The sequence below is a fragment of the Oncorhynchus mykiss genome, chromosome 2 (assembly GCF_013265735.2).
Source record: "Oncorhynchus mykiss isolate Arlee chromosome 2, USDA_OmykA_1.1, whole genome shotgun sequence".
Lineage (NCBI taxonomy): Eukaryota > Metazoa > Chordata > Actinopteri > Salmoniformes > Salmonidae > Oncorhynchus > Oncorhynchus mykiss.
Genome location: NC_048566.1, coordinates 77,131,527 through 77,144,266, shown reverse-complemented (window position 1 = coordinate 77,144,266; position 12,740 = coordinate 77,131,527). Strand labels below are relative to the sequence as shown.

General features: G+C 42.8%; 1 protein-coding gene across 3 annotated transcripts in view; it reads right to left on the bottom strand.

Annotated features, from left to right (window-relative positions):
* The window catches only part of LOC110502025 (SH3 and multiple ankyrin repeat domains protein 3-like), a 296,396-nt gene that overhangs the window by 15,578 nt on the left and 268,078 nt on the right, over positions 1-12,740 (bottom strand). For all 3 annotated transcript variants that reach the window (XM_036955942.1, XM_036955945.1, XM_036955949.1), the window contains 2 exons: positions 835-915; positions 423-446 (listed from right to left, as the gene is read on the bottom strand). In XM_036955942.1, coding sequence (XP_036811837.1) covers positions 423-446; positions 835-915 — 105 coding nt within the window. The remainder of the gene's footprint in view (positions 1-422; positions 447-834; positions 916-12,740) is intronic.

Sequence of the window (12,740 nt, the reverse complement as noted above, 5' to 3'; positions counted from 1 at the left end):
AGTTTGAATACAGCTACACAGCACGTATGGACCAAAATACTTTTTACAAATTGTGAGTGTTTACACACAATGCACAGCTCCTTGTCCCTATCAAACATCTAGACAATATCACATCTACACACAATATCAACACAACCATGCAAGCCTACATGTGTTCAAATACATTTACAGTTGACAATTACAACATGCATATCATACAACTAAAGAAACCTTCACTATGTTGGATCGGAGGCACGGTGTATAGCGTCTGAGTCTCATATCTTTGGGAGCATCCAGATTGAGAAGCAGGTCCTAACTGACTGACTGACTAACTCAGAGCTCAGTGCCCATGCTGTGCCGGTGCTTCATCTATAATGAACAGTGTATCTGTCACGCTCAGAGAGGCCATGATGATGCCTCAACTGGTTTCCACTCAGGCTCACCTCCTCTCCTCCTCCGGACGGAAGCTTGGTGAAAGAGAGATCATGTCAACGATGACAGAAAACGCTGTGGGTCAGGGTGTGTGTGAGTGTGTGTGTGTGTGTGAGAGAGAGAGACAGAGAGAGAGAGAGGGAGAGAGAGAGAGAGAGAGCGAGAGAGAGAGAGAGAGAGAGAGAAAGTGAATGCATCAAAGAGAAAGGAAATGTCAACAGGTGAAGAGAAAGAAAAGATCATGCTGTCAGAGCTAAAGAGATGTTCTAAGTTGTATGAAGGCAGGAAGCATATTTTAACCACGGTTAAGTGAATAGGGGAGAGAGAAACAGAAAAAGAGAAAGAGAGAGTGGGGAGATATGTGTCAGTGTTTGTTTGTGTACAAATGTGTGAATGTTTGCATCTTTGTGTTCTCACACTAACCCAGTTCCTCCAGTTCGGCGGTCATAGACTTGGAGCGCAGTGTCAAAGTGGTACTGGGGGCTCTCTTGGGTGGCGGGGGAGCTGTGGAGAAAACACAGGGTGAGGATGATGATGTTGAAGGTGAGGAGGAAGGCCCTTTGACCCTGCTGTTCAGCGCCCTGCGAGCGTGGCCCAGCCGGAAGCTCCATCCTGTCTTCGCAGCCTTCCCCTGGTCAACTTGGGGAAAGCTGGACGACTTGTTCAGGCGGGTAGACACACTCTTTTTGATCATCCCTCTCTCTTTCCCCCCGTCACACACACACTCTCACACACACTCTCACACACACTCACCACTCCGGTGGGGAGTACATTCTGCCATGCGGCATTGGCAGAGGAAGACAAATAAATAACTGTAAATTCCACAGCTCGGAAATACACTACCACACCACAACATTCACACCAGTCCACTTACAGTCATCTCCGCTAGCATCCAAAACCACCGAAGACCCTAGTATAGCCTACTAACTATTACAGATCAGCTCACTATTAGTGCTGTGCCAGTCCACAACCACTACCAAACACTTACATATAATTATTAGAATATCCAGTCCACATCCAAATAACACCAGAAAAGCTCACTGTTAACATGTGACAATACAATCCTTCAAAATAGATAGTCCATACCATCACAGCATCAATTACTAGAGTACAATACCTCCCACTGTGCTATATGACATGTGTAGCTACACATTATCACAGCTAAAATACACCAGCACAGAGTCACACCTTCACAGCCTATGAAATCCATGCTGCAGCTCACCACCCAACACACTGTATCATCTGTGCATGTTAAAATACAGCAGCATACCTCCCAGTCTCTGCACAATACAATACAGCACCTCATTCAATATAATGTCAACCAGCCAGTCCCGTCTCAATGCACCATTGTGGAGAGATAAAACGGATCAGCAGAACATCTGGATGCTACCACATACTGGCTACGCAGCTACACTGAGCAGCTATAGATCTGATCTAATCTCGTCCATACGCTATCACTTCATCACCGGTCAGCATATTCATTTAAACTACGGAGAGAGAGAGAGACAGAAAGAGAAAGATCGAGAGAGCACTAAAGAGAGAGTATTGCAATGCTTCATTCAAACACACAGCATGTTGCTATGGCTACCATGGTGGTAGCAAGGTTTGGCTTGGTGCAGAGGGATGTGTGTGAGCTATGAGGTGTGTGTGTGTGTGTGTGTGTGTGTGTGTGTGTGTGTGTGTGTGTGTGTGTGTGTGTGTGTGTGTGTGTGTGTGTGTGTGTGTGTGTGTGTGTGTGTGTGTGTGTGTGAAAGAAAGAAAGAAAGAAAGAGAGATAGAGAGAACGAGAGAGAAAGAGAGAGAGAGAGCGAGGGCGGGGGATTGTGAGAGTGTGTGAGAGTGAGGAACTGGAGAAAAAGTTGACTTGGAGCAGCAGTGCTGCCTTTTAGAGTATTAAATACAGCTTAGAACAGCTAAGAACATCATAGAACAACCACGCAGAGCAGAGCCGGCTCAGTAGAACTTCATGGGGTAGTTTAGGATTCAGGATTTTATTTGGATCAACAGTATCTGTTGCAAAAGCAGCAGATACTCTTCCTGGGATCAAAACATAAAAAACATCAAACATGACATAGTACATAACAATAATAGACAAGGACAGCTCAAGGACAGAGCAACATACATTTTCTTGAAATACAGAAATACAAAAGGTCTTGTGCTGACAAAACACTTAACAGAAACATATTACTTTACATAAACATACAAGTTATTTAGGTCAGCAAAGGGAAAGGCGTGGTGCTGTGAGGTGTTGTTTTATTGTTTTCTTAAAGCTGATTCTGCTGTTTGATTGGGTAATTTGAGATGGAAGGGCGTTCCATGCAACCATGGCTCTATACAATACTGTGTGTTGTTGTTTTGGACTTGGAGACTGTGAAGAGACCCCTGATGGCATGTCTTGTGGGGTACATACAGTATGCCTGTCAGAACGGTATGTTATTTGAACATACAGACAATTTGGAATTTTCATCACAGTAATATTTATCATAAAAACAAGAAGTGATGCCGTCAATCTTTTTTTCTATTTTAAGCCAAGTGAGACTGGCATGCATCTTTTTGATATTAGGCCTCTTTTTACAGTGAAGGGCAAGACGTGCTGCTCTGTTGTGGGCCAACTGCAGCTTTCCTATGCCCTTTTTTGCAGCTCCTACCATTTAACTGGGAAATAGTCAAGATGTGAAAAAATCAGCGCCTGCAGGTCGAATGTGGTGTTAAAAAAAGCAGAGCAACTCTTTATCACAGACAGACCTCTTCCGATCTTTACAACAATTGAATCAATATTACATGACCATGACAATTTGCAATCTAACATCACACCAAGAAGTTTGCTCAGCAGCCACATCATTCGTTACCAGATTCAGCTGAGGTCTTAGGGAATGATTTGTACCAAATAAAATGCTTTTAGTTTTGGATATGTTCAGGACTAGTTTATTACTAGCCACCCATTCCAAGACTGACTGCAACTCTTTGTTAACCTCGTAAGGGTCACTAGCTGGGGTTGCTGATGTGTATATGGTTGACTCATCAATGTAAATAGACACAGGCATTTTAAGGCTACTGGTAGATCATTAGTAAAAATAGAGAACAGTAAAGGACCAATACAACTGCCCTGCGGAATACCACACTTTACATGTTTAACATTAAATCATATTCCATTAAAGAAGACCCTCTGTGTTCTATTGGATAGATAGATCTCAACCCATGATATGGTAGACGATATAAAGCCATAACACATACAATAACAGATTATTGTCAGTAATATCAGAGGCTGAAGTAAAGTCTAACAATACAGCTGCCACAATCTTATTATCATCAATTTCTTTCAGCCAATTACCAGTCATTTGTGTAAGTGCAGTACATGTTGAGTGCCCTTCACTATTAGCATGCTGAAAGTCTGTTAATTATTCACAGAGAAATAACATTATATCTGGTCGAACACCAAGCTGATTGGTTGTCTGTTACAACCAGTAAAGGATGCTTTACCATTCTTGGGTAGCGGAATGACTATAGCTTCCCTCCAGGTCAGAGGACAAACACTTTTACCCAGGCTCAGATTAAAGACATGACAAAACAGGAGCGTGTCACGAATGTCACGAATACCACCGAAGGTGGCTCCCCTTCCTGTTCGGGTGGCGCCGGTCTACTAGCTGCCACCGATCCCTTTTTCCTTTTAATTTGTTTTTGTCTAATTGTTTTCACCTGTTCCTTGTTGGGGTTTTGGGATGGGTGTTATTTAAGTTTGTTTAGCCCGCTGGTGTTTGTGCGGGCTTGTGGTTATTTTACTTTAGTGGTGTTTGTGTAATATTGGGTTTTCGCTGTCTGGTATCTTGGTAACAGTGGGTTTGGGTTTTCGCTGTCTGGTATCTTGGTAACAGTGGGATTGGGTTTTTGCTGTCTGGTATCTTGGTAACAGTGGGTTTGGGTTTTCGCTGTCTGGTATCTTGGTAAGAGTGGGATTGGGTTTTCACTGTCTGGTATCTTGGTAAAAGTGGGATTGGGTTTTTGCTGTCTGGTATCTTGGTAACAGTGGGATTGGGTTTTCGCTGTCTGGTATCTTGGTAACAGTGGGTTTGGGTTTCCCCTGTCTGGTATCTTGGTAACAGTGGGATTGGGTTTTTGCTGTCTGGTATCTTGGTAACAGTGGGATTGGGTTTTCGCTGTCTGGTATCTTGGTAACAGTGGGTTTGGGTTTCCCCTGTCTGGTATCTTGGTAACAGTGGGATTGGGTTTTCGCTGTCTGGTATCTTGGTAACAGTGGGATTGGGTTTTCGCTGTCTGGTATCTTGGTAACAGTGGGTTTGGGTTTCCCCTGTCTGGTATCTTGGTAACAGTGGGTTTGGGTTTTCACTGTCTGGTATCTTGGTAAGAGTGGGATTGGGTTTTCGCTGTCCGGTATCTTGGTAACAGTGGGATTGGGTTTTCACTGTCCGGTATCTTGGTAACAGTGGGTTTGGGATTTCACTGTCCGGTATCTTGGTAACAGTGGGATTGGGTTTTCGCTGTCTGGTATCTTGGTAACAGTGGGTTTGGGTTTTCACTGTCTGGTATCTTGGTAAGAGTGGGATTGGGTTTTCGCTGTCCGGTATCTTGGTAACAGTGGGATTGGGTTTTCACTGTCCGGTATCTTGGTAACAGTGGGTTTGGGTTTTCACTGTCTGGTATCTTGGTAACAGTGGGATTGGGTTTTCGCTGTCCGGTATCTTGGTAACAGTGGGATTGGGTTTTCGCTGTCTGGTATCTTGGTAACAGTGGGTTTGGGTTTTCACTGTCCGGTATCTTGGTAACAGTGGGTTTGGGTTTTCACTGTCCGGTATCTTGGTAACAGTGGGATTGGGTTTTTGCTGTCTGGTATCTTGGTAAGAGTGGGTTTGGGTTTTCGCTGTCCGGTATCTTGGTAACAGTGGGTTTGGGTTTTCACTGTCTGGTATCTTGGTAAGAGTGGGATTGGGTTTTCACTGTCTGGTATCTTGGTAACAGTGGGTTTGGGTTTTCACTGTCTGGTATCTTGGTAACCGTGGGTTTGGGTTTTCGCTGTCTGGTATCTTGGTAACAGTGGGATTGGGTTTTCGCTGTCTGGTATCTTGGTAACAGTGGGTTTGGGTTTTCACTGTCCGGTATCTTGGTAACAGTGGGTTTGGGTTTTCGCTGTCCGGTATCTTGGTAACAGTGGGATTGGGTTTTCGCTGTCTGGTATCTTGGTAACAGTGGGATTGGGTTTTCACTCTCTGGTATCTTGGTAACCGTGGGTTTGGGTTTTCACTGTCTGGTATCTTGGTAACAGTGGGTTTGGGTTTTCACTGTCTGGTATCTTGGTAACCGTGGGTTTGGGTTTTCGCTGTCTGGTATCTTGGTAACAGTGGGTTTGGGTTTTCGCTGTCTGGTATCTTGGTAACAGTGGGATTGGGTTTTCACTGTCTGGTATCTTGGTAACAGTGGGTTTGGGTTTTCGCTGTCTGGTATCTTGGTAACAGTGGGTTTTCGCTGTCCGGTATCTTGGTAACAGTGGGTTTTCGCTGTCCGGTATTTTGGTAACAGTGGGTTTGGGTTTGTTGCGCCTGTGTTTTGGGCTTCACCCATGTTTGTCCCTGTTACTGTGCTTGAGGACATTAAAGCGTTTTTTCCCGTCTACCTTCTGCTCTCTGCGTCTGACTCCACACCCATCACTATCCTGACGTTACAGAGTGGCCATATAGTCTACTACCATCCTCAGTAGCTTTCCATCTAAGTTGTCAATACCAGGTGGTTTCTCATTATTGATAGACAACAATAATTTCTCCACCCCTCCCACACTAACTTTACAGAATTCAAAATGACGTTTCACAATGTTTTAGAATGGCTCACAGTCTGTTGTTGGAATTTCATGTCTGAGTATACCCACTTTGCCAATGAATTAGCCATTAAAATAATTGGCAATATCAAAAGGTTTTGTGATGAATGAGCCTGAGTTGAATTAGCATTTCTGAATATACTTTAATTTAAAGTACTTCATTCTTGATATCATTTCAGAATAATGTTTTTTTTTACAATTTTGGGTCAGTTATTCACACAAGTTCTCAATTTACATAACGCTGTGCAGCCAGACTTAGGCACTCCTTTTGCTTAATCTCGCTCAAACATAAACATGTTCAATTCCTCATCAATCCACAGTCTTAACAGTTCTAAAAGTCAGTTTCTTAGTAGGTGCATGCTTATCAATAACTGTAAGAAACCATTTCATAAATGGATCAAGTGCAGCATCTGGATGCTCCTCAGTACACACATCAGACCAACAAATATTTTTTACATCTTCAACATAGGAATCATTACAAAACATTTACACTTTATTGGTCCCAGTCTTAGGAACTTTGGCTTTTCTGGATATAGCCACTATATTATGGTCACTACATCTAATGGGTATGGATACAGCTTTAGAACAAAGTTATGCAGCATTGGTAATTTGATCAATACACATGGATGACGTAGTTGCTGTACTATTTCAAAAATTTCTGGTAGGTTGATTGACAGCCTGAGCCAGATTACAGGCACAGCCTGATGAAAACCAGTCTACATTCAGGTCACCCAGAAAATTGATCTACAGTATCTGTAAGCATCAAACACATTATCAAGCATTTCACACATATTATCCAGATGTGAGTAAGACCTTTAAACAGGTTAACATTCACAAGGCAACAGGGTCAGATGGATTACCAGGACACATACCCAGAGCATGCGCTGACCAGCTGGCAAGTGTCTTCACTGACATTTTCTATCTCTCTCTGACCCAGTCTGTAATACCTACATGTTTCAAGCATACCACCATTGTCCCTGTTTCCAAAAATGCCAAGGGAACCTTTCTAAATGACTATCACCCGTAGCACTCACATATGTAGCTATGAAATGCTTTGAAAGACTAGTCATGGCTCACATCAACATCATCATCCCAGACACAATGGACCCACTCTAATTCGCTTACCGCCCCAATAGATCCACAGATGATGCAATCTCTATTGCACTCCACACTGCCCTTTCCCAGCTGGACAAAAGGTACACCTACGTGAGAATGCTGTTCATTGATTACAGCTCAGCATTCAAAACCATAGTGCCCTTCAAGTTCATCACTAAGCTCTGGACCCTGGGACTGAAGGCCTCCCTCTGCAACTGGATCCTGGACTTCCTGACGGGCCGCCCTCAGGTGGGGAGGGTAGGCAACAACACATTTGCCATGCTGACGCACAACACGGGGTCCCCTCAGGCTTGCATGCTTAGTCTCCTCCTGTACTCCCTGTTCACCCACGACTGAGTGACCGCGCACGACTCCAGCACCATCATTAAGTTTGCCAATGACACAAAGGTGGTAGGCCTGATCACTGAAGACGATGAGAGAATAGTCTCTCCCTCAATTAAATTGAGCTCCCTGAAAATTAGCGCCCTGGATGCAATTCCTATGGCTTCCACAGGGTGTCAGCAGTCTATGTTCAAGGTTTCAGGCTTGTAACTTCAAAAACAAATAAGAAATATCAGTTTTAGTAGAAGGACACAGTCTTGGCAATTCGTGTTTGCGCACGCATCATGAAGACATTACACACCTGCTAAAATCGGTTTCCGAAAGAAATTCAGAAAGAAATATTATAGTTTGATTACATGTTAGGGTATCTGAGGAGTAAATAGAAACTTATTTTGACTTGTTGAAACAAAGTTTAGGGGTAGATTTTCGGATTCCTTTCTCTGCAAGTTGAACGAGTGGATTACTCAAATCGATGGCGCCAACTAAACAAACTTTTTGGGATATAAAGAAGGATTTTATCTAACAAAACGATACTACATGTTACAGATGGGAACCTTTGGATGACAAATCGGAGGAAGATTTTCAAAAAGTAAGTGAAAATTTAATCGCTATATGTGAATGTATGAAACCTGTGCCGATGGAAAAATATTTTGATGTGGGGCGCCGTCCTCAAACAATCGCATGGCATGTTTTCACTGTAATAGCTACTGTAAATCAAACAGTGCCATTAGATTAACAAGAATTGACGCTTTCAGCCGGTATAAGACACTTATATGTACCTAAATGTTTAAAATCCCGCTAGCGGGACACCGATCCTTAAGAAGCATCTTGACTGGCTGCATCACCACTTGGTATGGCAATCGCTTGGCATCCGACCATAAGGTGCGTACGGCCCGGTACAACACTCGGGCTGAGCTCCCTGCCATCCAGGATCTCTATACCAGGCGAAGCCCCAAAATATTGTCAAAGACTCCTGCCACCCAAGTCATAGGCTGTTCTCTCTACTACCGCACGGCAGGTGGTGCCGGAGCACCAAGTCTGGGACCAAAAGGCTCCTGAACAGCTTCTACCCTCAAGTCATAAGACTACTGAACAGTTAATCAAAGGCTACGCAGGCTATTTACATTGACCCCCTTTTTATTTGAACTGACTCAATCGCACTGTCTCTATGTACACTCATTGGATTCTACCCACACACTCACACTACACTGACACTCCAACACACACACACACACACACACACACACACACACGCACGCACACACACACACACACACACACACACACACTTCTATAACTAATCTTGTGGAGACACACAATTCAGTCCCATTAAAAATCCTATTTTCCCTAACACTAAACCTTAACCCTAAAATTAACCCTAGCTCCTAGCCCTAAACCTAATTCTAATTCTAACCCTAATTCTAACCCTAATCCTTTTAGTTTGTTTACTATTCTTGTGGGGACTTCTGGTCCACACTAGGCTTGTGGGGTAAACCGTATATACCGTATACCAGGGTATTTGGATTTTTTTTAAATACATTTGAATATTTGTAGCTACTTTTTAAGTAAATACATGCAGTCATCTTGTGAAAAAAGTTAGGCAATAAATGACATTGTGTTCTTCATTTCACCTGTCACATTCTTATGAAGCTTACGGTAGTCCACAGTCATGTGTCACGTGGTGTTTGTTTACAAGCATACAACAATGAGAGGCCGGAGCCTTGTGAGTCACTCTGTTGTACAGCATGAGCCAGGTGATCTAATTACAGTACGGAATTCACAACTAAATGTTTGCCAGCTAGATATCTTATAACTATCAAGGTAGTGCTAAATGCTCTGTAGTTGTGCATTTGGTTTAATAATTTAGTAGCTTGTTATGCTACCTTGAAAATCAAGCATTCGCTTGGTAACAGCAGAGAATCCCCTCCTGGATCAAGAGCCTTGCTGGCTAATATTTGTTTTGTGAGTAGCAGTGAGTAGCATTTTTGACTTACTAGTATAGTTTAGGTTAGAAACTGTGCAAAATGTTTGTAATACTCTTGTTAGCATTTAGTTAGCATTATTATTACTGAATATGGCACAAGGTCGGTATGAAGGCATGACAATCTGAGATGTTACATTTTTTTTTTAATATTTGCAAATGTATTACGAATAAAAACTGAAATATCACATATACATTAGTATTCATACCCTTTACTCAGTACCTTGTTGAAGCACTTTTGGCAGAGATTACAGCCTCAAGTCTTATTGGGCATGACGCTACAAGCTTGGTACAACTGTATTTGGGGAGTTTCTCCCATTCTTCTCTGTAGATCCTCTCAAGCTCTGTCAGGTTGGATGTGGAGTGTCGCTGCACAGCTATTTTCAAGTCTCTCCAGAGATGTTCGTTTGGGTTCAAGTCCGGGCTCTGGCTGGGTCCCTGCCACTGAAAAACATCCCCACAGCATGATGCTGCCACCACCATGCTTCACCGTAGGGATGGTGCCAAGTTTTCTCTAGACATGACGCTTGGTGTTCAGGCCAAAGAGTTCAATCTTGGTTTCATCAGACCAGATTATCTTTTTTCTCATGGTCTGAGAGTCCTTTATGCCCCTTTTGGCAAACTCCAATTGGGCTGTCATGTGCCTTTTACTGAGAAGTGGCTTCCATCTGGCCACTCTACCATAAAGGCCTGTTTGGTGGAGTGCTGCAGAGATGGTTGTCCGTCTGGAAGGTTCTCCCATTTCCACAAAGGAACTCCGGAGCTCACTGACCAAGGCCCTTCTCCTCTGATTGCTCAGTTTGGCCGGTCGGCCAGCTCTAAGAAGAGTCTTGGTCATTCCAAACTGCTTCCATTTAAGTATGATGGAGGCCACTGTGTTCTTGGGGACCTTAAATGCTGCCGAAATGTTTTTGTACCCTTCCCCAGATCTGTGCCTTGACACAATCCTGTCTCAGAGCTCTATGGACAATTCCTTCGACCTCATGGCTTGGATTTTGCTCTGACATGCACTGTCAACTGTGGGACCTTATATAGACAGGTGTGTGCCTGAGCTCAATTTCGAATCTGATAGCAAAGGGTCTGATTACTAATGTAAATAAGGAATTTCTGTTTTTTATTTTTTTATACATTTTGAAAAATGTCTAAAAACATGTTTGCACTTTGTCATTATGGGGTATTGTGTGTAGATTGATGAGGAAAACAATGATTTGATCCATTTTAGAATAAGACTGTAATGTCACAAAATGTGGGAAAAGGGGAAGGGGTCTGAATAATTTCAGAATGCACTGCACGTTGCTCCTACTCTGTTTATTATCTATACTGATTGCCTAGTCACTTTCACCCCTACTTGCATGTACATATTATCTCAACTACCTCGTACCCCTGCACAGTGACTCGGTACCAGTACTACTACCAGTACTATATAGTCTTGTTATTGTTGTTTTATTGTGTTACTATTTCCTTTTTGATTTTTTGCTAATTATTTTACTTTTTAACTCTGCATTTTTGGGAAAGGGCTCATAAGTAAGCATTTCACAGTAAAGTCTACACATGTTGGACTCAGCGAATGTGACAAATACAATTTGATTTGATTTGAGATACAGTACTGACTGTTAGCACTTGGTGGCCTATAGCAACACTCCAAAAGAAGAGTCTTTAGATGAGGCAGGTTAACTTGCAACCACAACACTCCAAAAGAAGAGTCTTCACATTAGGCAGGTTAACTTGCAACCACAACACTTCAAAAACTTTAAACATAAGGTAATCTCTAAACCTTACAGGAATATGGCTCTGAACATATACAGTAACACCTCCCCCATTAGCATTTCTGTCTATTCTGTAGATGGTATATCCTTGTATTGCTACCGCTGTATCGTCAAAGGAATTATCTAATTGAGTTTCAAAGGCAAACAATATATAAACGTTATCTGATGTTAGCAAGATATTGATTTCATGAATCTTATTTCTAAGGCTACATAAATTAATATGGGCTATTTTCAGTCCTTTCCTGAGTAGCATATCAGAGATAGAAGTAAAATGAAGAAAGAAAACACACAAAGAATGACAAGAACATGGTTTGGCCAATAGAGTCAGTCAATCAGGCACTTGTGAGTGTCAGTTGGTGTGTGTGATGTGGGGCTGAAGCTTCTAACCTGGAAACTTGGCTCTCTCACTCCACTCAGTATTTTGGGAGGGAGGGTGGACAATGAGCCTGTCGTAGCAGATTTAAGCAATGTCCCCGCGCTTTCTGGCAGCTTTCATAGCTGGGATAAGTTATTTCCTACTCTGGCACACAGCTTCCAAGTAGTCTTCGTTAAGGAAGATGTTGGTTCCTCTCATGTTCTTGGCTCTCTCCAGAACAGCCATCTGGTCCTTAAACCTCAGGAACTTGACAACTATCAGCCTCTGTCTATCACCTGGGCAGGTTACAGGTTTTCCAGACCTGTGTGCGTGCTCCACCTCAATCTTCAATGATCAGCTTTTCAGTGATCATTGTTTTGACTTTCTCCTCAGACTCTGCCTAGTTCTCATGTGAAGACTGGTTTTCCATTCACAACAATGTTAATCCTCCTGGATTGTCCCTCTAGATAGTTTACTTTCCCAGTCATTATGCTGATGTCATCTTGCGTAGACTTACAGTTAGTTGTCATCTTTCTGCAAGTTTCTTTCAGGACATCCACCTCTCCTGGGACAACTGAAAACTGTTCTTAAGGTCCATGACCTCTGGTCAGATCGTCCATTCGTTTGTTAGTTGAGTCAATCAGTATTTCAACAAAGATCTTGAAGCTATTTTCCTGTTGTTGTAACAACTGCTTGTAGAACCCCTATTGTTCATTTAAAAAATATTTCACCTGTGATAGAGAAACTGTCCTCTCCATTACTCCCACCATTGGCTTTGGATTTCATGGTAGCAACATAGACTAGCATTGGTGCCCCACAGGTCCAGACAGGGCAGGTCGCAGGGCAGATGGAAACAGAAACAAACAGCAGGGATTTAGACAGTCACAAGATCGGCACAAGCGTTATCCGCTTTACGGGCTGTGTTCAAGCTGTCAAGGAAACTTTACTATCTTGATAGCTAGTAAG